This window comes from Cheilinus undulatus, linkage group 24 (genome assembly GCF_018320785.1).
Source record: "Cheilinus undulatus linkage group 24, ASM1832078v1, whole genome shotgun sequence".
Taxonomy (NCBI): Eukaryota; Metazoa; Chordata; class Actinopteri; order Labriformes; family Labridae; genus Cheilinus; species Cheilinus undulatus.
Window position 1 is genome coordinate 20,708,883 of NC_054888.1, and position 25,662 is coordinate 20,734,544.

At 40.8% G+C, this 25,662-nt stretch overlaps 3 protein-coding genes and 1 pseudogene across 6 annotated transcripts in view; all 4 read left to right on the top strand.

Moving 5' to 3' along the window:
• bin1b (bridging integrator 1b) overlaps positions 1–5,105 on the top strand; it is a 30,853-nt gene extending 25,748 nt beyond the window's left edge. For all 4 annotated transcript variants that reach the window (XM_041781656.1, XM_041781657.1, XM_041781658.1 and 1 more), the window contains 3 exons: positions 976–1,029; positions 1,158–1,259; positions 3,199–5,105. In XM_041781656.1, coding sequence (XP_041637590.1) covers positions 976–1,029; positions 1,158–1,259; positions 3,199–3,300 — 258 coding nt within the window. In that variant the 3' untranslated portion in view covers positions 3,301–5,105. The remainder of the gene's footprint in view (positions 1–975; positions 1,030–1,157; positions 1,260–3,198) is intronic.
• Positions 5,106–8,683: 3,578 nt separating this feature from the next.
• LOC121506108 (tubulin alpha-1A chain-like) lies at positions 8,684–10,377 on the top strand. The gene is made up of 4 exons (XM_041781655.1): positions 8,684–8,716; positions 8,845–9,067; positions 9,162–9,310; positions 9,394–10,377. Exons 1-4 carry the CDS (start codon positions 8,714–8,716, stop codon positions 10,375–10,377), a joined length of 1,359 nt encoding a protein of 452 aa, XP_041637589.1. The 5' UTR covers positions 8,684–8,713.
• Positions 10,378–14,208: 3,831 nt separating this feature from the next.
• Positions 14,209–16,034, top strand: LOC121506092 (annotated as a pseudogene).
• A 2,684-nt stretch (positions 16,035–18,718) lies between these two features.
• Positions 18,719–24,026, top strand: LOC121506094 (tubulin alpha chain-like). The gene is made up of 4 exons (XM_041781623.1): positions 18,719–18,852; positions 21,129–21,351; positions 22,589–22,737; positions 22,875–24,026. Exons 1-4 carry the CDS (start codon positions 18,850–18,852, stop codon positions 23,847–23,849), a joined length of 1,350 nt encoding a protein of 449 aa, XP_041637557.1. The 5' UTR covers positions 18,719–18,849; the 3' UTR covers positions 23,850–24,026.
• The last annotated feature ends 1,636 nt before the right edge of the window (positions 24,027–25,662 follow it).

Consider the following 25,662-nt stretch of genomic DNA (forward strand, 5'->3'; position numbering starts at 1 on the left):
TTAGATGCTCAGAACAAGGTCCTTGGTAAACTCAAGTTTAAGAGGTTTGGTTCGTTTCTGTTATACATTTGAAGTGCTCTGCGTGTGACTTTTGAAGCTTTTTCACATCTTACAAAAGGCAGTGTGTGAGCAAGTTGCTAACATAGTTTAAAATTTAGAAGTATTCATTAAACACTTTAAAATGTTTGTTAAACTGGTGTTTTGTCTATAAGTGGGATTAAAAGCTCTTTTTGTACGTTGTTGTCTGACTTACCGTCTCGTCTCTTAATGCCTCCTGAAGGCACCATCGTGGGAGTCATGGGTAAGATCCAGAGAAATGTTGCACTTCATAGAGAAACTTCCCCAGCAATTCTTCTTTTTCCACTTCTGACAGTTGGATAACTCCATCTGCAACTGTTTTTTCCAAACCTCCTTCCTCACCTCCCACCGGGCTTTGACCCCCATCTTTCTTTAAAATCCATTCCAATCTGAACTCCTTCCTACCTGCCTTGTCTTTTGCGTCCCATCCCGGTACATTGTTCCTCAAATCCTTACGCATTGTAGCAAGAGCAGACCCCTACAGATCAGGACGAGGAGAAATACCCTGAGGAGGCACAGGGCGGCTGGGATTACGATGAAGGAAGCGCGCAGAGCTACACCCAGCCAAGCTGGGATGATGCTGAAACAGCCGGTCAGGAGAGCTGGAACGACGATGATGGAGGATACGCCGCTCAGTCATACACGGAACCCAACTGGGATGATGATGGCGCCCAAGTGGGACAGGGTGGCTGGGGCGAGGTATGGGTGGGGTCAGCTGGTTAAACCCTGGATGCAAGGGTCAACAAATTCTTAAATCAGGCCTCAAACCCTCCTCTTTCTTACTTTTTCCTTTAACCACTTCGTCTTTCTTCAGAAGATCTTTAAGGATAATGTTAACCATTTCTTTGACTAATTTGATAAAACACATGGACCTTTACCTCTTTTTTTTTAATGCAGGGTGCCGTGACCAACGGCTCCGATGGCGACCTCCCTCCAGGATTTATCTACAAGGTTAGAAGACTTCATCCCTCCATGAAAAGAGGCATAAAAACAAAATCTTGATGATAATGTTATTTTTATACAGAATCTATTTTCCGGGGCTGATGAAAACTTTTTTATTTGTTCGTGTATTTTTTCAGGTAAAAGCGATACATGATTACACCGCCACTGATGGCGATGAGCTGGAGCTGAAGATGGGAGATGTTGTGCTCGTTTTGGCCTTTGACAACCCCGATGAACAGGTCAGTACTTACACTCTAACTTGATCACCACTTAAAGTTGCAGCAATTCCTGGGTTCTGCAACTTTGAGTAGCTAATGACCAGTAAACCTGTACTAGAATAGTCATAGTTGCTAGGTAACAAATGAGGAATTAACTGCAACCATAGATGATGAGTATTTATGTATTGCTTTATTAACCCTTCAGGGATCCCTGGACCCAATTTGGTCCTTTTAGCCACTTTTCAATTTTCAATAGTCATTTTTTTTCTGTTTTAATGCTAGTGGCATAAGATTTTCCAAAAGTAAATGGTTTGGATCAAGGTTAAAAGTTGCAGCCTCACTTTTCATCACACCTTCACAGTTTAGTGACTTAGCACTTTTTCTGAAGAGACCAGTTTGGTCCCAAGGGTCCTAAGTGTGAGTTTTTGATATGCACCTGTACTGCTTCAAAAATCAGTAAAACCTTTATACTTCTGATTAGGGCTGGAGCAGATTAAAAGATTTAAGCTTTGAGAGTGGAAAAAGATATTAATTTATATATTTTTTATTGCACTTTTTCTGAAGGGGACACATTTGGGTCCCAAGTGTCCTAAGTGTGAGTTTTTGATACAAACCTGTACTGTTCAAAAAATAATAATGCCACAGAATCCATGTTATCATTTATTGACAAGGCTCTAATAACTTCAACCCAAACATTCCACTGCAATTCAAAATCTACATATTTGGGTTTTCTTGTTAAAATAAAGGATTCCATTATGGCAAACATAGCATGAAAATGTAAAAAATATTTCAAAAATCAATACAATTTTTTATACTTCTGATTAGAGCTGGAGCTGATTAAAAGATTTAAGCTTTGAAAGTGGGAAAAATATAAATTTATAGGACTTTTATAGCTCTTTCATTTTCTGAAGGGTCCCTTTTGGGTCCCAAGGGTCCTAAGAGTGAGTTTTTGGTCCAAACCTGTCCTGCTAAAAAAAAAATAATAATGCAAAAAATCTGTGTTGTTATAATTTATTGACATGGCTCCTAATAACTTCAACCCAAACATTCCACTCTGTAAATCATAATCTACATTTGGGGTTTTTCTTGTTAAAAAAGGGGGTGCTATTATGACAAACATGGCATAAAAATGTTAAAGATATTTAAAAAATCAATAAACCCTTTATACTTCTGATTAGGGCTGGAGCTGATTAAAAGATTTAAGCTTTATAATCAGAAAAATATCAATTTATATGTATATTTTTATTGCCCTTTTCTGAAGGGACCTGTTTGCGTCCCAAGATTCCTAAGTGTGTTTTTGATATAAACCTGTACTGCTCAAAAAATAATGATGCCACAAAATCCATGCTGTTATAATTTATTGACAAGGCTCTAATAACTTCAACCCCAACATTTCAATCTGTAACTCATAATTTTTTATGTTGTGTTTTTCTTGTTGAAATAGGGGGTGCTATTGAGACAAAAATGCCATAAAAATGTAAAAAATATTTCAAAAATCAATAAAAATCTATACTTCTGATTAGGGCTGTAGCTGATTTGAGGATTAAAGCTTTGAAAGTGGAAAAAAATATTAATGTATTTGATTTTTTGGAAGGGACCCATCTGGGTCCCAAGGGTCCTAAGAGAAGGCTTTTCTGGGTGGCCCTGGAGAGTTTTCAGTACACACTGTGATGTGTTATCAACACGTCAAACAGCTGATCTTAGACTCAGTGTTTATGAGCTGAAAGATAAAGAACCTCTTACTTGTTAAATCTAAAGTGTAGTGTCAAATGTTCATCTATACAAGATGTTTGTTGTTTTCTCAAAACTGTAACTCAACTTTATTCTTGAAATTCTGTGTTTTTTCTCATCAGCATGATTTTTCCTTTTACCACTGGTCCTAATTCTCTCCCATCACTACTGCATTCTTTGAATTAAGATTTTCGCAGTGAAACTGATGCTGTTTTCTGTCTACCTGCAGGATGACGGCTGGCTGTTGGGTGTGAAGGAGTCTCACTGGGCTCAGAGCAAAGATATTACAGCCAAAGGCGTTTTCCCTGAAAACTTCACTCAGAAGGTTTGAGGTTCCGGCCGCTCAGACGTTTTGTCTTCCCAGAATGCCTCACATATCTCTGACTGGTCAAATTTGAACATTAAACCTAAAAATACCAGTGCATGATTGGAAATGTGCACTGAGGATTTCACTGGCTTTAATACCGAAAAGATTTGATGCCGTTTCAAACAGTGCCAGTTACACACACTTCATGTTAAGCTAATCGAGTGTAAAAGAAGAGACTGCCACCTTGTGGAGAACGGTGAAGTCATTGTGATGTTTAGTCAAATTTTACACCTTAAATTAAACTTGTTGATTTGATTTGTTTTGATTTCTTATTCCTGCATTATTGTGTTTGTGCTGAACTCAAATGAAACATGAAAGGTGGCGGCAATGTTAAAGAAAAGGAGAAATAAGTCATGATGTACTGTATGAATGTGAGACTATGTTATGTTTGTGGATGACTTTCATGAGAACTTTCAGCTGTTCTTTGCATGAATCGTTGTCTTTTTTGTCATTTACTTTGTAATACGACAAACAATACCACACTGGAGGGGGTGACTCTTTACTGTGGAGAACTCCACTCATATAAACGGTGTGTGCAGGGTGACGCCTTGTACTATCAAAGTCTAGCACCGCTTCTCTTCATGTAGGATCATCAGAGGGAACACTAACTTTTTCATTTTTATCATTGGCCATTTTGAGGAAGGGTGGCTTCAATTTTCTAATGCACATATGGTTTTAGTTTGAAGTCTTCTTTCACTGAAGGATGAAATATCAAACTATTTCAGTGTGAGATTTTCTTTCCTTTTCTCCAATGTTTCACACAAGAGTAGACATCCTCGCTTCCTCCGCAGGGGGGGCATTTCACTCTTTTTAAGATTAGTTTTTATCTGCTTCTCTATGGCGAGAGGAAGAGTCGATCTCTGCTCTCACTCAGTGCGTTTACATGCAGTTAGGTCGAGCTACGGTTAAAGCTCGCTCAGGATTTTCAACTTACTCCAGTGAACAAGAACCAGGGGACTGTATTGGACTTCATAGTTTCCCATCACTATGGAGGAATTTTGCACCACTCCTGTTTGCAGAATTGTTTGAATTCAGCCACATTTGAGGGTTTTCCAGCATGAACGGCATGTCGTGCTACAGCATCTCAATCAGATTTAAGTCCAGACTTTCACTAGGCCACTCCAAAACCTCGATTTCATTTTTTTTTATCCATTCGAAGCTGGACTTGCTGGTGAGTTTGGACCCATGAACCTAGATCAGGTCGACTTTGCTTACAAGTTAGTGAGCAGCTTCAGGCTGTATGTTGCTAAAACATGATCAAGTGTGTTTATGCAGATGACAGTGTGACGTCTGCTATGGTTAGCTTTGCTGTTGTTCAGCTGGCAGGTCAAAGCTCGGCGTGGAGACTGAGAAGAGTATGAATAACGCCTTGTCCAGTCTGATCCAGCTGAAGTGGAGGCATGTAGGAGTAAACTGATCTCAAACTGCATTTTCTAGGTGGGGTAGGCTTCTAGAAATTTGATTTAGAACCATTTTTCTAACTGCATGTAAACTTACTGACTGTTTTTCTGCACACCATGAATCACTGCTGTAAAAACACTTTGTCTAAAGTGTCCTTTCAGAAGAAATGTCAAGAAACTGAGGATGCAATATTACAATATTTTATTCAAAACAATGAACTTGATGTCCAAAGTTTTCTGCTACATAACAAACCCATGCAGACCTTATTTTTACAATGTGTGGACTGAATGAGTGTGGAATAAGTCAAAGTGAGAACTACTGCACCATCTGTTGGATGAAATCAGTCATTAAAGATGAATGAAACTACACATGCCTCGTCAAAGTGATGTGTTTGGCCTTTTTACTTTGTCCTTGATCTGGTGTGTTTGCCTTATAAACAGTGGTCCCCGCCTTTTTTTTCTTTGACTTAGCTATTTTTTTTGTGCATATTGTTGGTATTTATTTTTGAAATCCTAACAAAGGTTCTAAATCTTATAAAGAATGATGTTAGAAGTTTGCTCAGTCTGTTCAAGGTGATTTTTTTCTATTTGACTATGGGAGCGAAGTGTTCCCTCTCAGCTTTATTTTAATTTTCTTTTGTGTTACCAAATATAACCCGGTGCAGCAATGTGAGATAATGAACTGAGTAACTAAACCATGCCATGCTGATAAACCGTGGATCAGACCAGCCTCGGGCACTATTGTTCTGTTGATCTACATTTCTGCTGACGTCCAGGGCTTCATAGCAGCGACAGCAGTGTGACCTCCAATGTTTCTATAACAACAGGACAGCCAATCATGTGGAAATCACAACAGAGCAGTCTGACCAGGCTTCATAGAGGGAGGGGGGGCTTCCTGTACTCCTACAACAGATCAAACTGTAGTCAGGATGCAGACCTGGAGGTCCAGGATGTTTAATAGACATGAAGACATGATGTGTTTAACATTCAATCAGTCAGTTTTGTTTGTATTATGAAAGTTAAAGACACTTCACATAAAGAGCAGGTCTGGACTTTAGTTTTATTATACCATTTATAAAGATCCAACAATAATTGTCAAATATTCACAGTATTATTGACATGAAATTGGAATCTCTGCAGATATTTACAGCCCGTGTCTTGGCCATATATGCTGGCAGAACATTCAAAGGTATCACAGTGTTTCATTATCCATTACATGGATAGTTCACATACATCTGGAAAAGGCAGCCCCCGTAGAATGGGATGGGCAGGACTTTAAATAAAATACTTGGAAGCTGATTGGATGAACGTTCTGTCCGTCACATTCATCACGGGCCAATCAGAGCGACAAAACATATCACTGGATCGCACGCATGCGCAGCTCTATGACAAACGTCCAGGTAAACCACTGTAGTTCCCGGATTATGATGTGGATTAGACGCTGCGGCCGGTGGTGAAAAGAGTAAAAACGTCTTCTCCGCCAAGAAGAGTTAAAGTGTGGCTCGTTGCTCTTGTTTTGAAAAAGAAATGTGCTCCAGTTCTTATTAAACTGCGGATATACCAATGCTACTGCCAAGCCAACTGCCACCGCCCCCATAAACTCTTGTAAACTCATGCTGAAGCAGTTCAGTAGAAGGGCGGAAACATGTTTTATGCCTTGAAAAGCTTTCAATGCTGTTTGTAGCACTTTACTGTATAAAGAAATGTGGTCCAGTTGTGATAAAACTGTCACTAAAATCCATCTAGCTAACAATGAGTAACACCGGAAGTTGCTGTCAACTAAACCCCTCCCATAGTTACTGCCTAGTTCTCCTCAAATGATGCTGATTGGTCCAAACAGCGTAGTGTTCGCCATAAACGTTGCAGAGGAGATGGATGTGCCTGATGACAGACATGGAGTCTGGAAGGTTAGTGTCACCATAGATATCTATCGAACACTCTTTATATATCTATCTTTATATTTATAGAACACTCTTCTATATATATCTATGAGTGTCACACTGTGAGCATTAAGTTTGTAGTTTTAAACAGAACCATGAACACTAGATGGTCAAACGTATTTGCCCTCCTATGACTCTTTTAGTGGTTTTCAGCTGTATTTTTGTTCTCGTTTTGGCAGTTATTATGCTGAGATGAGGATATCTGACAAAAATTTTCATTTTTAATATCAATTTCAGCATCCACACTGTGCTGACAACTGTGTAGACAATAGACTGACCGTCTTCCCATGTAATTGCACAAAAAGTAACAATCAGTGTCGTTGCTAATCACTTACATATCCCAGAATGCACAAAAATCCACTTTCATTAAATCCACATTAATCTAATAGAAAATAATACACATTTTCTGCAAAAAAGGGGCATTGTGTTAAAAATGTGCAATGTAAGTAATCGAGGATTTAGAGGGTTAAACTTCTGAAATTGTAGGCTATTCACATTTGCTAAACGAGATGAGGACTGAGGTAAATGTTTAATATTTTTAACTGGATCAAAATGGCAATTTCACCTGAAATTGCATGGGGATGCTTAGAGCTAAATTGTGGAAGAACTGCTAAAAATATCCTAAAGCACTAAAATAGCATAAAATAGTATAAAATGGCATTATAGTAGCTGAAAATGGCATTCAATAGCTAAAAAAAAAGATAAAAATAGCTGAAAGTAGCCTAGAAAAGCTGAAAATTGCTTAAAAATAGCTAAAAGTAGCCTAAAAAAAGCTGAAAATAGCTTAGGAATAACTGAAAGTAGCCTGAAATAGCTGAAAATAGCCTTAAAAACAGCTGAAAATAGCCAAAAGTAACTGAAAATGGCATTCAATGGCTGAAAAAGCATAGAAATTGCTTTAAAAAGCATGAAAATAGCTATATTTTAAAAATTTAAAAGTTAGAAATGAGAAAAGTCATAGCAGGCAAACAACGAAGAAACTGATTTTTTTTTAGTTCAAACGGTTTCGATACGACCAAGTATGCTGGAGGAGATAGCCGGTGCAGAAGAAGAATAATAAACAAAATGGCCGACGCAAATATTAATAGTGTGGATCCTCAGCATTCCCACTAAATATATCCAGTGAGGGTTTTAAGGGGAAAAGTGTGACTTTTTTAAAGAGGGGCTTGATGGTTAATAAATGAAGTCAGGTGTTTCAGTTAGACCTGTTGCCACAGCTGTATAAAATCAAACTCTTAGCCATGCAGTCTCCATTCTCAATCATTTATGGTTCAAAATGGGTGGTGCTGTGATGGATGCCACCTTTGCAATAAGACTGTAAAATCTGATCCCTGCTGGACATTCCACAGTCAGCTGGAAGGAATATTATTAGAAAATGGAAGCATTTAGGAACAACAGAAACTCAGCCACAAGATGGAAGATCATGTAAAATCACAGAGCTAGGTCAAAGACTAAGCTAAGGTGCATAGTACTCAAAAGTCCAGTGACTGCAAAACTGTTAAAGCCTTTACAAACATTCAAATATAAAACAAAAGTACATTCCAGTTAGGACGAACTATAAAAAAGAAATGCAAAAATATTTTGTAAAGCTAAACAATATTCTGGAAACACCAAAATGTGTCATAGAATATAAAAATGGGTCATGAAATCTTTGTGATTTTTTTCTCCTTTTTTTACGTTCAGGTATTGTTTTCTAATTGATCTTCAGGGCCACCGTCTAGAGACATCAGCCCCCCTACAGAGTTTTTACTTCATAATCTCAGCATGCACTCAAACTCTGTTTGCTTTTTAAACAAGCTGTGAGGACCAGAGTTATACATTTACCTTGGAGCAGGAAGGAGACTTGTTGGTGTGTGGTGGACCATGTTTGTATATTACCCTCCACTGATGAATTATTTGCTTTTCCCCTCTGTTGAACCCCTTTAACCCTGTATATATAAACAAAGATTGTAACCATAGAGTCTGAAGGCGCTATAAGTACTGAGGTAGAGGCGGACTCATTGGAGATTCTCCTGCAAACCCTCAGAGCTGAAAATCATGGTAAGCTCATGCAATTTTTACCTCATGAACTTTCAAATCTTACTGAAGAGAAAGCTCTAAAAACTCTGAACATAAACTGCTGTGCAATTTAGTTTAAACACCTTATCTCTGTTTTTCTTCTCCTCCAGCGTGAGTGCTTATCTATCCATGTTGGTCAGGCTGGTGTCCAAATGGGCAATGCATGCTGGGAGCTGTACTGCCTGGAGCACGGCATCCAGCCGGATGGCCAGATGCCGAGTGACAAGACCATCGGAGGAGGAGACGACTCCTTCAACACCTTCTTCAGTGAGACTGGAGCAGGGAAACACGTTCCTAGAGCCGTGTTTGTGGATCTGGAGCCAACAGTCATCGGTAGGATCATGAGACTGTCAAGAAACATTTGCACAGAGTCGCTAACAATGAAGAAATCCAAATATCTGATTCCATTTGATTTTCCTGATTCTAGATGAGGTCCGTACAGGAACCTATCGGCAGCTCTTCCACCCTGAACAGCTGATCACTGGAAAGGAAGATGCAGCCAACAACTACGCTCGTGGACACTACACCATCGGCAAGGAGCTCATTGACTTAGTTCTTGACAGGATCCGCAAACTGGTGAGTTTTCTAACAAAAGCTGGATTCTCTGCTCAGTCTGTGATCCAGAACCTAAGGACTGATTTTGTTTTGATTTCCTGCAGACTGACCAGTGCACAGGGCTCCAAGGTTTCCTCATCTTCCACTCCTTTGGAGGAGGAACCGGCTCTGGCTTCACCTCTCTACTGATGGAGCGCCTCTCTGTGGACTATGGTAAGAAGTCCAAGCTGGAGTTCGCCGTCTACCCGGCCCCCCAGGTGTCCACTGCTGTGGTGGAGCCCTACAACTCCATCCTGACCACCCACACCACCCTGGAGCACTCCGACTGCGCCTTCATGGTGGACAACGAGGCCATCTACGACATCTGCCGCAGGAACCTGGACATCGAGCGTCCCACCTACACCAACCTGAACAGGCTGATTGGACAGATCGTCTCCTCCATCACCGCCTCGCTGCGCTTTGACGGTGCCCTGAATGTGGACCTGACAGAGTTCCAGACCAACCTGGTGCCCTATCCCCGTATCCACTTCCCTCTTGTCACCTACGCTCCTGTGATCTCTGCAGAGAAGGCCTATCACGAGCAGCTGTCAGTGCCAGAGATCACCAACGCCTGCTTCGAGCCAGCCAATCAGATGGTGAAATGTGACCCTCGTCACGGCAAATACATGGCTTGCTGCCTCCTTTACCGTGGAGATGTGGTGCCCAAAGATGTCAACTCGGCCATCGCCACCATCAAAACAAAGCGCACCATCCAGTTTGTGGACTGGTGTCCCACAGGCTTCAAGGTGGGCATCAACTACCAGCCCCCCACTGTGGTTCCTGGAGGAGACCTGGCCAAGGTGCAGAGGGCCGTGTGCATGCTGAGCAACACCACGGCCATCGCCGAGGCCTGGGCTCGACTGGACCACAAGTTTGACCTGATGTACGCCAAGAGGGCCTTCGTCCACTGGTACGTTGGAGAGGGGATGGAGGAGGGCGAGTTCTCAGAGGCCAGAGAGGACATGGCTGCTCTGGAGAAGGATTATGAGGAGGTGGGCACTGACAGCATCGGGGATGAAGGAGAGGAAGAGGGAGAAGAGGAGTATTGATAGATTAGCACACTGTGTTAGAGGTATCTACATGACTTGGACCAAGTTTGTTCTTTGCATTAAAACGGATATACACCTGTCCTTAATTCTCTGGCTTATCTATGACATGACTTTTCAAATGCTTAAAATGGGCCACAATACAATGTTGGCTCAAATGTAAACACTATTGAAAATTTTTGTACACACTATTAAAAATAAAATAAAGAAAAAGAACATACATTTAGATAAAATAGAATATATATATATATATATATATATGTGTGTGTGTGTGTGTATATATATATATATGTATATATATATATAAATCCTAGAAGTAAGAAATGTAGAAAAGATGAATTTAAATATTGTAATGAAATAAAAAAACTGGAAAAAAATTTAAAAGCAATGAGGTAAATAGATTTTGATAAAGAAATATATTTACATAAAAAATTTAAATAAAATAAGAAAAAACAATTTAAAAAAATAAATAGAAAAGAAGAATTTAATAAATAAATTTCTAATTGAGTAGAAATTTTTAAAAAGTATTTTCAAAACTTAAACATATAACTAAGAAATCTAGAAAAAATAAAATAAAATAAAAAATAAAGACAAATAAGATAAAAACACAAAAAAATTCAGAAGTTCATGAATGATTTTAAACATTTTAATAATATCAAAACAATAGTAGTAAATTCCAAACAACTTAAAAAACAAAAAAAATTAAAAAGTAAATACAAATAAAATAGTATAAAAGATATATATATTTTTTTTAAATCAAAGATTTTTTTAAAAAGCTTCAAATTGTTTTAATTTGATCAAAAACTTAATCAAATATCTAACTATACAGCAGCAGCAAAGATCATTTGAGAAATGTTTGTTTTCATGCTTACATGGCAGATTTTGACTATTTTCTTAAGGTTTATAATTTATTGGTATGTGAAATTGACTGCATTTATTGAGGCGAAGGGCCGCATGTGGCCCCCGGGCCAACAGTTGCCCAACCCTGGTATGGGAGGTGTAAACAGCCCCTCAGTCTCTGTTGTGTCTCGGTTGTCTTGTTTCGTTTATTTTGCACTTCACAATAAGGACACCAAAGTGAAAATAAAGCAGAACTGCTGGGTATCGGTTTGGCTCATTTCTGTAAAAAGAAGAACTGCAGAGAGCCGTTTCTGCCGCAGCCTTCCTGTTGTTGCTGCTGTGTTGTTTCTAAGTGACTCTCATTGTTTGGAATGCACACACACCTCCACCTCACCTGCCAGGGTCAGCAGCTGTCTGAGAGCAAACAACGCTGTAGGAAAGGGTAACTGAGGAAACTAATGGGAGCGTGTTTCCTTAATAGGCAGTTGGCCATTATGTTTCTGAGGTTACTTACAGACGCGGAGGTGAACTAGAACAGCTATTTGAACTCAGAGTACACTCAACAGTTTTGCCTCTGAACAGGATTTCTTGTGAGTCCATCTCTTATCAGAAGGGGAAAAGCTCTGAAAGTGGAGCGAGCTCATTATTGAGAAAACATTTTTTCCATCATAATAATGCTGAAGGATTGATTTGAAAGTTTGCAGCTTTCCAACAAACTCTGAATGAAACATTCTCATTCTGTAAGTCGGTCAAAGCAGCACTGGCCTTAATCTGTCTGCAGAAAATTCTTGGTAAAATCATAATTCTGTTAATCTCCTGCACACGCCCCGTCACCTCAATCCCGCTGAGCTCATTTTCTCTGTCTGAGGAGTTTGAACACAGTGCAGTTACCTCCTAACACATATCTCAAATGACTCTGCGCTGACAGAAGTGTGCTGTACTGTGTTCCCAGGCAGGCAGATACCTTTGCAATGCAAATGACTCTGGACCAGAAAAGTGATGCAACGGTGATCAGTAACAAAAGCCTACAGTATGTAGGTCAGTGTCAGAAGGTATCTGTTTACCTTCCTCCCAAAGATCGAAAGAAAAAAGACTCCAAATGAGCCATGTGGATAAGTTTTGTTACATCAATGCAACAGAAAAGCATAGTCAGACAAAATATGTCATTAATAAGATATTCTGATTGACATAAAATCCAGAGTAAGACAATAGTGCAGACCAGCAGCACTGTGATTGGTCCGCTGGGTAGCACAGAGGGACTGCCAGAGTCTGAGTAATGTCTACAAGCCTGTTATTTACACTGTAGAGCAGTGGTTCCCAACATGGGGGTCAGGACCAGCACCACATGCATAAAAAAAAGCTAAGAATATTCTTTAAATTATTTGAAATTGTACATTTTAACCAATTTTTATGAAAACATATGCATATAATTAGTCCAGTGTAAAATAAAAACATGGTCATTTGGTGAGCTTTATTCTGAAATCAAAGAAATGTTTAAAAATACATGAAAAGTCAGTCTGCACACAGGCCTGCAAATAGAACTGCCTGTGCCCCTGACAATCCCAGAGAATGGGCGCTCCTCGGTTGTGATTTATTGATGATATCAGTGGTGCTATGGGTGCTAGCATCCTTGTTACCAGTTACCACATTATGGGGCAGAAAAATATCAAATGATTATCGGGTTCTGATGTTGACAGTATTTATTTTGCCACTTTTTAACCACTTTTCTCACACACTTTTGCCACTATTTGCGACTTTTCCCCATTTTTGTGCAATTTGCGCCCATTTTTGCCTCGTTTATACACCAATTTTCCAACATTAAACCAGTTCTCATCACTTACCCACCGATTTTTACCACTTTAAATACATTTCTACTACTTTTCAATTCCATATCACCTTTTTTCTGCCTATTTTGTTCACTTTTAAGCCATTTTTGTCACTTTTAAACCCTTCTCATCATTATTTCTGTCTGTTTTTGCCACTTCTAAACCAACTCTTGCCACTTTACACCTGTTGATACCTCTGTTGACCAATTATTGCCACTCTCAACACCATTTCACCACTTTTTACATCAATTTTAACCAAATTTCACAATTTCTTGCTCCCATTTTTGCCCATTTAACCCATTTCTTCCTTTGAGAAGGCGATTTACGAATGCACAAATAAATAACAAAAAGATATGTGTTGCTTTGATAAGGGTGGTTATTATGCAGGTAAGAGTGGACCTTGATTTTGCTGACTTCCTGCACCAGCTCCCACCAGAGAGGTGACTTCCATGTACCAATAGTTAGTCTGCGCCACCAGGGGTTGGCACGCCAAGCGACGCCTTTCCCTGCCACCTAGTGTAAACTGCATCCAGCCACCATGCCTGCCCCTGCAGGTGGTGGGTCCACAGGGGGGCGGCTCTATGTAGTTCCTTCAGGTTGAACTCAACCAGGCCCTATGGAGACACTCGCCCGTGAGCTCTCCCCCCAGGTCTGGCTCCAGGGGGGTGTCGTGGTTTCCCACATCCGGGGCGAGGTATCTGTTCTGCTGAAGTTCCGTTTCATGGTGGGTATTTGTGCAAATCAAAGTATGAAAAACAACCTGGTATGATTTTTGGTCAACATCGCTCTCCTCTACATTACAGTTGTATATCTTTGCATGCACAACCCCTCCCTCTGTGAAAACTGAGAGTTTAGGACTGTTAGCAGATAAAAGACCGCCTGTTAAAGAGCACTCGTACAAGTCTGAACATGTACCTGCTCAGTGCAGGACAACAACAGCCAACATACCTCAAATCTAAGACGTGAAATTAGAGGAGAGGGCAAACAGACATGGGTCATGTTTCACGGTCCCCTGGTCTTTGTTGGTGGTTACTCATTTGTGTAACAACGGCCCTCCTTAGTTAGATCTGTGCGGGGGTGCATACCAGTTGATTTTTGAGCTCCTTCCTCCTCAACTTTCTTCAAAAGAGACGACGTTTGCCTCTCCAGCTCCTCCAGTTACCACAACATGCCGGGTTGTTGCCTAGTGATGAGGCACTATAAAGCAGCGTCCTGCACTTGTACTTGACACAACATCCCCAGCCGCTCATTTCAGGTGACGAGGGACTGCTAGTGACGGAAACATGGTGAGGAAGGCTTTATTATTCTAATTTTACTGTAAAGCACATAAGGAAAACTGTCTGTCTGACTTTATGGCTGCAAAACAATTATCATCTGATTCTGTTGTTCAGCTGAATTTTTAACTGCTTAGCCAGCTTACTGAGGTTTGTGAAATATTTTTCCTATACCATCCGAACCACTTGTTCTTGCAGCGTGAGTGTATCTCTGTCCACGTCGGCCAAGCTGGAGCTCAGATTGGTAATGCATGCTGGGAGCTGTACTGTCTGGAGCACGGCATCCAACCTGATGGCCAGATGCCCAGCGACAAAACCATCGGAGGAGGAGACGACTCCTTCAACACCTTCTTCAGTGAGACTGGAGCAGGGAAACACGTTCCTAGAGCCGTGTTTGTGGATCTGGAGCCAACAGTCATCGGTAGGATCATGAGACTGTCATTGACAATGAAGTAGGAATCCAAATATCTGATTCCATTTGATTTTCCTGATTCTAGATGAGGTCCGCACAGGAACCTATCGGCAGCTCTTCCACCCTGAACAGCTGATCACTGGAAAGGAAGATGCAGCCAACAACTACGCTCGTGGACACTACACCATCGGAAAAGAGACTATTGACCTAGTTCTTGACAGGATTCGCAAACTGGTGAGTTTACTCACAGGGACTTAAGATTTTATTTCATCAGCTTTAGATAAAAGATGATTTCCTCTCCTTCAGGCTGACCAGTGCACAGGGCTCCAAGGTTTCCTCATCTTCCACTCCTTTGGAGGGGGAACCGGCTCTGGCTTCACCTCTCTGCTGATGGAGCGCCTCTCTGTGGACTATGGTAAGAAGTCCAAGCTGGAGTTCGCCATCTACCCGGCCCCCCAGGTGTCCACCGCTGTGGTGGAGCCCTACAACTCCATCCTGACCACCCACACCACCCTGGAGCACTCCGACTGCGCCTTCATGGTGGACAACGAGGCCATCTACGACATCTGCCGCAGGAACCTGGACATCGAGCGTCCCACCTACACCAACCTGAACAGGCTGATTGGACAGATCGTCTCCTCCATCACCGCCTCGCTGCGCTTTGACGGTGCCCTGAATGTGGACCTGACAGAGTTCCAGACCAACCTGGTGCCCTATCCCCGTATCCACTTCCCTCTGGCCACCTATGCCCCTGTGATCTCTGCAGAGAAGGCCTATCATGAGCAGCTGTCAGTGGCAGAGATCACCAACGCCTGCTTCGAGCCAGCCAATCAGATGGTGAAATGTGACCCTCGCCACGGCAAGTACATGGCCTGCTGCTTGTTATTCCGTGGAGATGTGGTGCCCAAAGATGTCAACTCGGCCATCGCCACCATCAAAACAAAGCGCACCATCCAGTTTGTGGACTGGTGTCCCACAGGCTTCAAGGTGGGCATCAACTACCAGCCCCCCACTGTGGTTCCTGGAGGAGACCTGGCCAAGGTGCAGAGGGCCGTGTGCATGCTGAGCAACACCACGGCCATCGCCGAGGCCTGGGCTCGACTGGACCACAAGTTTGACCTGATGTACGCCAAGAGGGCCTTCGTCCACTGGTACGTTGGAGAGGGGATGGAGGAGGGCGAGTTCTCAGAGGCCAGAGAGGACATGGCTGCTCTGGAGAAGGATTATGAGGAGGTGGGCACTGACAGCATCGGGGAGGAGGATGAAGGAGAGGAAGAGGGAGAAGAATATTAAAACTGCAATGACAAGCAGGTCTTTTATTGTAGAACATTTTTCCATTTATCAGATTTTATTAGCAAACGTAAAGCACTGAAGGACCTGCAATCATTATTTTTTTGTCTAAAGCATTTGGAGTGAAGACTTTGCTTTCTTACTGCTATTATTCTAAGAATGAGACAGGTTTCACACCTGAATCAATGCGTACTACACTCACTTCCTTCTTTCATAACTGCTGGACATTGACCTCTCATGAATCAGCCTACCTCTGAACTAGATCTGGATTATTTCCTGCAAGAGGTTTCACAGTTCAGTTTTCTTTCCTAATGAATAAATGAGGAGTGGCTATCAGTGACACTGCTTTAAACTTTCATTATATTTTAATTGCATTCATGTTCATGGCCAAGTTAGGTGTAAATAATCCTCCTTATTTTCATTAGTCTTTTTAAGTGCTTAGTTTGAAGTCATTTTAGATCCTTACCTTGAATTTATTGATGTGTTTTCTTATATTTTAATTGAATAAATGAATGCAGAGTGAACTTTTTTGGAGTAGTATGGTCCCCTCAGGTCCCCCTTCTACACCCCTTGTTTGGAAACAAGGAGACTAAAATTAAGTCTGTTTGGAAAACCATATCATTCTTTAGTTGAAACTACATTAAAAAAAGGATTTATAGCTTTTCTTAGTTCTTGGTCAGCGTACCCTGGTCTAGTGATGGGTCATTCATAAACGAGTCGGTTCAAAGAACTGGCTCTTTTACATGAACCTTAAGTTTCAGATCCCATTTGAGATCCGTTGTGTGTCATTATTACTTTCAGTTTTATTATTTTATATAATTTGTGTGTGTCTCTGTGTTAATGTGATTGATTTTTGGGGGAGAGGATATTATGAAAAATAATGGTGTAATTCCATTAACCGGAAAAATTAAGCATAATTGGAGTAAAACACCAACAGAAATATCAATTACGTTTGAGACGTTGCTAAACTTGGCAGGTCAAATAAATCCACACTGGAATTCAAATGAAAAGCCGTTTGAGAGCCAAAAGAGTTGGCTCTTGGTGAGCCAAGCCAAATGTTCCAGATCACAAAAAAGAACCAAACTCCCAGCGCTACTCTGGTCAAACTGCAAAGATGAGGCTAACTTAAAGCCTTTTCTTAAATCAGAATAACCTTTTTATCGGTAATGTTTACAATGTGGATGGGCACTCTGGACTACATGATAAAGAACATAATGCCAGACTTCAGAGCTAAGCCAAGATTTGCACCAATGTCAGGATGACAGAAAATAAAGATAAGAGATAAGATAAGATATTCCTTTGTTAGTCCCACTAGGGGGAATTTACAGCAGCAAAAGTGATGTTAACAGAGCAGGCTATTAGAGACAATAAGTAAATACAACAAAAATATAGAAACAAAAAATAGTGTAAACAAGAGCATGCCATTAAAGACAATGAATAAATACAACATGAGAAATATAAAATGTAACTTAAAAGTTATGAATAGTATAGTAGTAGTAGCAGTGAAGTAGAAGAAACTATGATAACTTTAATTAAAAAGAGAATAATTATGGAAAGGAACCAAAAATGTGTAAGAAGTGGCAAAGATGGGTTCATAGTGGCAAATTGGGCATAGAGTGCCAAAAAAGGGTTACAAGGGGCAAAAAGGGGAAAAATTGGTGACAAGTGACAAAAAGTGTCAAAAAGGGGTCAAAAAGAGGGAAAAAGAAATTGTAAAATTGGGCAAAAAGCAGCATAAATAGGTAACAAGTGCCAAAAAAAGTGCTTAAAATGGTTGAGAAGTGACAAAAAGTGGCAAAAAGAGGTTATAATTGGCAAGAAAGTCATAAAACTGGGCAGAGAGCAGCAAATGTAGCTTAAAGGGACAAAAAGAAGAGGCTACAATAGGTAACAAGTGTCAAATAGGCTAAAAAAAATAGGTCCAAAAGTGGCATAAAATTAGTAAAACTGGCAAAAATTGGATATTGTAGCAAGAAGAAGTGGTCAATTTGGGTAAAATGCATCAAAAAGGGGTTAAAACTGGCAAAAGTAGGTTAATAGGGCTAAAAGAAGAGGCTAAAATGGTTGACAAGTGGCAAAAAAGTGTCAAGAAATGGTCTAAAAGTGGCAAAAATAGGTAAAACTGTCATAAATTGGTTAATAGGGGCCAAAAATTGAATATTAGTGGCAGAAAGATGTGGCTAAAATGGTTTGAAAAGTACACACATACATTAGTATCATCAATAAACCATGACTCCAAGAGGGCCCAGTCTCTAGTTTTTCAGGGGCCCAGGCAATTCTGTATTTCCTGATTACACTGAATGCACAAGAAGGAAGAGAGCCATGTTTCACGTTCCTAGTTGTATTGATGGCTGATTCATATTTTACATACACAAATGTCGACATGCTAAATTTCCCACATTGTGGAAGGCACCCAGAAAAGACATTTCCTTGTTAAACAAATCCATTAAAACTTAGAACTGCCCAAGCTGGAAAATTTGACACACAAATACATAATAGTTCTAGTTGCAAATGTAATTTTCTTCTGGGGAGGTGGATTTTGTTCTGAACAGTTATTAGATTTGGTCATTGTTCCTCTGTTATTCAATAAAGTTCATTTTAAAAAAATTAAATGGCTGAATGAGGAAGCTGTAGAGCTGGAAGCGTATATTTCGAGCCGTACTTGAATGCAGCAGTACAGTTAACGTTCGCTGCCGCCAAAAGGACGTTCAAACGGCCGCCGTAGCTCCGCCTACCTGAAAAAGTATAAATAAACCCAGCGGCCCCTCCTCAGTCAGTGCTGCCTTCAGAAACCGATTCATCGACGTCGGAGAGAAGGAGAAACTATATCAAAATGGTGAGTAATGCTGAACACTGCAAAAATAATTCAATATGCTAAGATAGACAATTTTACAAGTTTTTCTTAAATGGAAACATTTTACATGAAATAGATCGACTTCTGATACGCTGTATGCAAATAAATGGGTCTAAAGTCACTTAGGAACTACTGTAGTTCCTCTAATTTAACTCTAATGTGATTCTCGGGCTTTGCTACCGTTGTTTAAGTTATTTGGAAGGTTATCACGTCTGTGGCGCAGTTTAGCACAAAATGGCTGAAAAACAGTGATGAACCCTCAAACTCTAAAGCATCGAACTTCTTACCCGTTTTAACGTTTTCTGTAGTTATAACCGTTATCTGGAGGTCGTGTGTTTTCAATGACCGTCCCGAATAAATAAACTCTAAAAACCCAGGGGGACATGCCAAACCACGAGGCGCCATCAGTCAACGCCCTGTCCGTGAACGTTACACAGAGGTAGGAATTTTTCAGTGTAGCGGGGGCAGGCTGGGGGTAGAACCTGTGACTGTCCCTCTTTGGCGTTTTTTGAGTCACCTTTTTTCACAGAGCTCTGGTTGCGCCTGCGCAGTTTGAAGTTATGCGCAACCCCCCCCCCCCCCTCCCCTCCCCCCACATGACTGCAGGAAGCCACCACGCGGCTGTGCAAGCCCGCCTTAGAAACAGAAAGTTTCACCAGAGGCTGAAAAAAGTCCGTCTAACCCGACAGAAGGTTTAATTCTCATGTGGATGATTTTGGTCGGCGAAAATAAAGTTTAGGAGATTATGTTTTTTGTTTATTTGACTTTATTTTTTCATAACAATACAGAAAAATATACAAATGTATGACTTCTTACATATTTAACAGAAAAAATGAACAATTTCATGTGTTGCATTACTTAATTTAATCATTTACTACTCCTCTACTGGTTTGTCTTGTTTAAATCTATAAAGTTACCATGTAGAGTAAATGCATTCCTCTTCTTTTAAATATAGGTATATATTTTTAAGTGTTGCATTACTTTGTTAAATAAAGTGGCTGGGGATTTTTGTCCTTCTGAATTAACATGAGTCATCTTGCCAGCAGTGTCACATACTGAGTCATGTTACGGTTACTTGAGAGCTGTAAAGCTGCAGGCAAAGTGAAATAAACTCAGTTTTTAATAGGCATGTATACAATTAATACATCACAGATCTCTGGAATTGACTCTTTTTTTTGCCTAAATGCATTGCACCCCCACTGGCATCAATATCGGTTTGACTTAAGTTATTAAATTTAGTTGAATTTTCCCTTTTTCTTCAGACAAGTAGCCACTACATAGAGTAAAAAAAAATCATAGGTCAACCCTGGTGCATGCTGGTCCTCTAACTACCTGCATATTTGTATCACCTCAGGTGCCTAAAGCATAACCCAACCACCTAGCTAAACTAAACAACTAATAATGAGAAACTAAACTTACTAAATGGCTAGAAATAAATCCTGTCAGATATATATTCTAAATGAAGAAAACTGCCAAAAGTAACTTAAAAAAATTACTAACAAATATAAACAAACTAAATATCAAACCAAAAATAAATGGCTCCTACATCAATGTCATAACATGATAAATAAGAATTTATTTTGTGTTTAAAGCACTGTTTTCTATCTCGGCATGTGAAAATTTTACAAGCAGTCACCATTTTCATGCAGGCATGAAACTCCCAATATCTGTTTAATCTACCCTCGGAGTAACTGAAAAATACTCTGTAAAATAAAATGCTGATTTAATTTGGATCAGGTCAGACATGTTATAAACTACAGTGCAGTTATTGAGTTCTTGATATTATCCCAGTGATTGTGCATTATGAAATAATTAGAGTACTAAAACAGTTTTGTACATATGTTTTTTAAGTGGAGAGTAAACTTTAATTCCAAATGTCCTTATTTTGATTGTAATATCCAAATGTTTCTTACACTAATCTTATAAAACAGTGTATTTTCCTTTCCAACATGTATTAAAGAAAGAAAAGGCATCACAATATCACTTCTTTTAAAAACTCCTGAGCTCAACTGCTGTTTTCATGACAATTAAAATGGTAGAAATGTGGAAAAAGAAGGCTAAGAATTAATTTCTCAACTTTTTTTGCGCCATATGTGAAATTACAAATGGATACTGCAAATCAAACCTGGATATGCCATGGCGAGCATGTAAAGGTTCTAGTCCGTGTCCTGCAGACTTAAGTTTACTTCATATTCACATCAGTAATTAAAAAATGAAGAATTGAAGATAAAGACTGATTATTTTTTCTCTCTCTACAGCGTGAGTGTATTTCTATGCATGTTGGCCAGGCCGGAGCCCAGATGGGCAATGCATGCTGGGAGCTGTACTGCCTGGAGCACGGCATCCAGCCTGACGGTCAGATGCCAAGCGACAAGACCATCGGAGGGGGAGACGATTCCTTCAACACCTTTTTCAGTGAGACTGGAGCTGGGAAACACGTTCCTAGAGCCATCTTTGTCGATCTGGAGCCAACAGTCATCGGTAAGAAAAAAAGCTGAACCACTGCAACCATGTTGGTGGTGTGCAAGAAATACTGCAGACATATAAATGACTTATGACGGGGTCATCAAGTACATCGCACCAGGGCCAGACTTAGTCTTGGCAGAGACTCTGAGGGCTTTCATATAAACAGAAATAAAAAATATTTTTGCCTAATTAACATATTATTGTATTAGTAGTTGTATTTCCTTTCAAATCCCAGAGAATGGACCCCTGAAAACCCAGAAAATAGAACCTTAAGGACAATGTTGGCTATTTTTTTTTACCATTTTTAACCACTTTTAACTGTGTTATTTAATTTCTGCAACCTTTTTTCCCACTCTAAACCCATTTCTATATTTTTTTGCCACTTTTCGCCCATTTTGCCACTCTTTAACCCCCTTTTAGCCAATTTCCTGCCAATTATAGCCCCTGTGTGCCACTTTTTAACCCCTTTCCACTACTTTGCCAGGCTATGTTTGCTATAATTTTGCCACTTTTAACTTATTTTTTATACTTTTTACTTCTTTTTGCCCATGTAACCAAATTTTTCTCATTCTTTTACCTATTTTTACCAATTTTCTTTCATGTTTTATCCCCTTTGTGCCACAATTTGTTGCAACTTTTCATCTGTTGTGCCACTTTTTAACCCTTTTTCATTGCTTTTTTCCCACCATTTTTGCCCATTTTTGATATGTGTTGCCCCTTTTTCCTCTTGTACCCATTTTTGCCACTGTTTTCACCACTTTACCTGTCAATTTTTGTCCCTTTGTGCCACTCCACAACCCATTTTGAAAGTCATCACCCATTTTTGCCACTCTCTTACCCCGTTTCACCACTTTTTCTGACCATTTTTGCAACATTTCCAACCTATTTTTTAAAAACCAGTTTTTAGATATGTATTAATGGCTGACAAAGGCATTCTTGTAAAAACAGATTAAATATTAAGTCATTCTAAAACTATTTCAATTATTCATTTTGATTGAACAGCTGTAGCCAACAGATACCCATAAAACCACATCTTCTTTTCTGCCGTTTCTGAATTTAATGATCTGCTGAGGGCTGGATAGGAAGCTTTGGGGGGCCTGATATGGCCCGTGGGCCGCCAGTTGATGATCAGTGACTTATTAGATTAAATAGTCAAATAACTCTAGTGCATAGGATTAGATGTTTTAGCTTGGATTGTTTCAGTCTGTGTGAAGTGGAGCATCACTGAGCCTGCCTCGTCTTCTCCTCTTAGATGAAGTGCGTACTGGAACATACCGACAGCTCTTCCACCCTGAACAGCTGATCACTGGCAAGGAGGACGCAGCAAACAACTATGCCCGCGGCCACTACACTGTTGGAAAGGAGATCATTGACCTTGTTCTTGACAGAACACGCAAACTGGTGAGCTTGAGTACTTGTCATGTCCTGAAAGTTGATATTTTGTTTTAGGAATCTGTTGCTTCTTAAAATAAAAAAGAAAAGCATGCACACAGACTCCATGTTGCTAAAAATGTTATTCACCGTTTTTTTTTTCCCAGGCTGACCAGTGCACAGGGCTCCAAGGTTTCCTCATCTTCCACTCCTTTGGAGGAGGAACCGGCTCTGGCTTCACCTCTCTGCTGATGGAGCGTCTCTCTGTGGACTATGGTAAGAAGTCCAAGCTGGAGTTCGCCGTCTACCCGGCCCCCCAGGTGTCCACCGCTGTGGTGGAGCCCTACAACTCCATCCTGACCACCCACACCACCCTGGAGCACTCCGACTGTGCCTTCATGGTGGACAACGAGGCCATCTACGACATCTGCCGCAGGAACCTGGACATCGAGCGTCCCACCTACACCAACCTGAACAGGCTGATTGGACAGATCGTCTCCTCCATCACCGCCTCGCTGCGCTTTGACGGTGCCCTGAATGTGGACCTGACAGAGTTCCAGACCAACCTGGTGCCCTATCCCCGTATCCACTTCCCTCTGGCCACCTACGCCCCGGTGATCTCTGCAGAGAAGGCCTATCACGAGCAGCTGTCAGTTGCTGACATCACCAACGCCTGCTTTGAGCCAGCCAATCAGATGGTGAAATGTGACCCTCGCCACGGCAAATACATGGCTTGCTGCCTCCTCTACCGTGGAGATGTGGTGCCCAAAGATGTCAACTCGGCCATCGCCACCATCAAAACAAAGCGCACCATCCAGTTTGTGGACTGGTGTCCCACAGGCTTCAAGGTGGGCATCAACTACCAGCCCCCCACTGTGGTTCCTGGAGGAGACCTGGCCAAGGTGCAGAGGGCCGTGTGCATGCTGAGCAACACCACGGCCATCGCCGAGGCCTGGGCTCGACTGGACCACAAGTTTGACCTGATGTACGCCAAGAGGGCCTTCGTCCACTGGTACGTTGGAGAGGGGATGGAGGAGGGCGAGTTCTCAGAGGCCAGAGAGGACATGGCTGCTCTGGAGAAGGATTATGAGGAGGTGGGCACTGACAGCATCGGGGAGGAGGATGAAGGAGAGGAGTACTGAGCTCCTGAAACATCTATGGCTCACTTAAGATTCCACAAAAGTCCATGAGTGTAATACTACAGTTCTGTGGTTGCAAAATGAAAACGGACTCATTCCTGTTTAAATGCACATTCCAGTGAGCTAAGTGTGTTAACCTTCTGGTTTTAATTGTGCAAACAAATAAAAGAGAAAAAAATAGTCATTGTCCTGTGTTTCATTCAGAGACTGAGCAGAACAATATAATGAACAAACAACATTAAAACCCCAAAACAACCACAGAAAGCCAATTAAAGGGGGTCTGATCAAAAGAAAAGAAACATGCTCAGAGAGGCATTGTGCATTATTTGATTTGACCAAAAAGACCAGCAAGTGTGGATTAACATTCATAAACTTACATTTATGGATAAAGTGTTCTGCAAGGATTAATAGGTTATTAAACAGAAATTCCAACTTGGATTCCTCCAAAAGTACACAAGATCTTAACATTATATGTTAATGTTGACAAAGGCAAATTATGATCAGAAATCCATTTCTGAAACTTTTTTCCAAAATAAATCAGAAGTATTACAAGAAAAGAAAAGGTGTTCAATTTTTGCAGAATGTTGATTCATTTGAATCAATATTAAACTTAGGGTGCATAAAATCTCTATATGGATAAATCTCATTAATTCTTTTGAAGTGCACTTCTTTGGCTTTAGGTGGAATAGAAAATTTCAACAAAAAACAAAAACTTCTTTTTTAAGGGTGAAGGGAAACACTCTTTTGAGAGCAATGATCTTAAATTTTTTTTTTGCATTTTTCATCTGAAAAAAAATGAACAGGGTACAGATGAGGAACTGTTGAGTCATAAAACAAATATCCTTTGATTGTAGTTACAAGACCTTGTGAAATTGCATGAACTACATTATTATATTCTTTTTGGGTGCAGTTTAAGTTGTATTTATTACTGAATTCTGTGAAATCAAAAATATTACCTGTGTCACCTATTAAATGTAAAACAGACCAAATTCATCGATCAAACCACTCTCTAAAATAGAAAGATTTCTTTTTTATCATATACATCTCAATCGTTCCATATTGGTGTGTTGTGGAAGAGAAACTGTTTGAGACCATCGCTGAAGCCATCAGCACAGGATTTGAGTGGGTAAAGCAGTACTGTCTCTCCAAGAAAACCATCGCTTTTGTCAGAACCGGGGAGCAGGCAGCCCCTGCAGCCAGAACACCTGCAGGCATCCTGATCTCCGCAAGAAACCGGCAGCTGAAGTTCCCCTGGGTTAACCACGTCGCTGCTACTACCCTGTGTCCAGACATCGTTGTTGTCTGAGAACACCAAGCAGGCCATGCTGCTGGAGTTGACGGTCCCATGGGAAGACTGCCTTGGAGGGGAAGCTCTCAAAATACACGGGACTGGTCAGCGACTGTCAACAGGCTGGATGGAGAGTGAGGTGCCTCCCAGTGGAGGTGGGTTGCAGGGGTTTGGCAGCCCACCTCCACTGGGAGGCCCGTTCTTTGGCCAGAGCCTTCAGTGATTTGGGCATTGAGGGAGAGAGGAAGAGGAGAGCCATCCGCAGTACCACCAAAGCGGCAGAGAAGGCCTCAAGATGGCTGTGGCTCAAGAGAGGAGATCCTTGGTAGCTAGCTAGCCATCTGGACACAAGCCGAGGTCTGATCAGCCCCGGCTGGGTCACCTGGATGAGGGTGTATGCTGTTGAGTGACCTGAAACACCCAGTGATTCCAGGAACATCACTGATGCTGTGTCCAGAGGCATCAGCAGACGTATTTTTCAAATTTAAATATTAACAATTCTTATCAGATCTGCTGATATGAACTAGT

Coding starts and splice junctions, on each gene's coding strand:
- LOC121506108 (XM_041781655.1), top strand. Junction 9,068..9,161: donor TCTGGAGCCAACAGTCATCG/GTAGGATCATGA, acceptor TCCTGATTCTAG/ATGAGGTCCGTACAGGAACC. Junction 9,311..9,393: donor TTGACAGGATCCGCAAACTG/GTGAGTTTTCTA, acceptor GATTTCCTGCAG/ACTGACCAGTGCACAGGGCT.
- LOC121506094 (XM_041781623.1), top strand. Junction 21,352..22,588: donor TCTGGAGCCAACAGTCATCG/GTAAGAAAAAAA, acceptor TTCTCCTCTTAG/ATGAAGTGCGTACTGGAACA. Junction 22,738..22,874: donor TTGACAGAACACGCAAACTG/GTGAGCTTGAGT, acceptor TTTTTTTCCCAG/GCTGACCAGTGCACAGGGCT.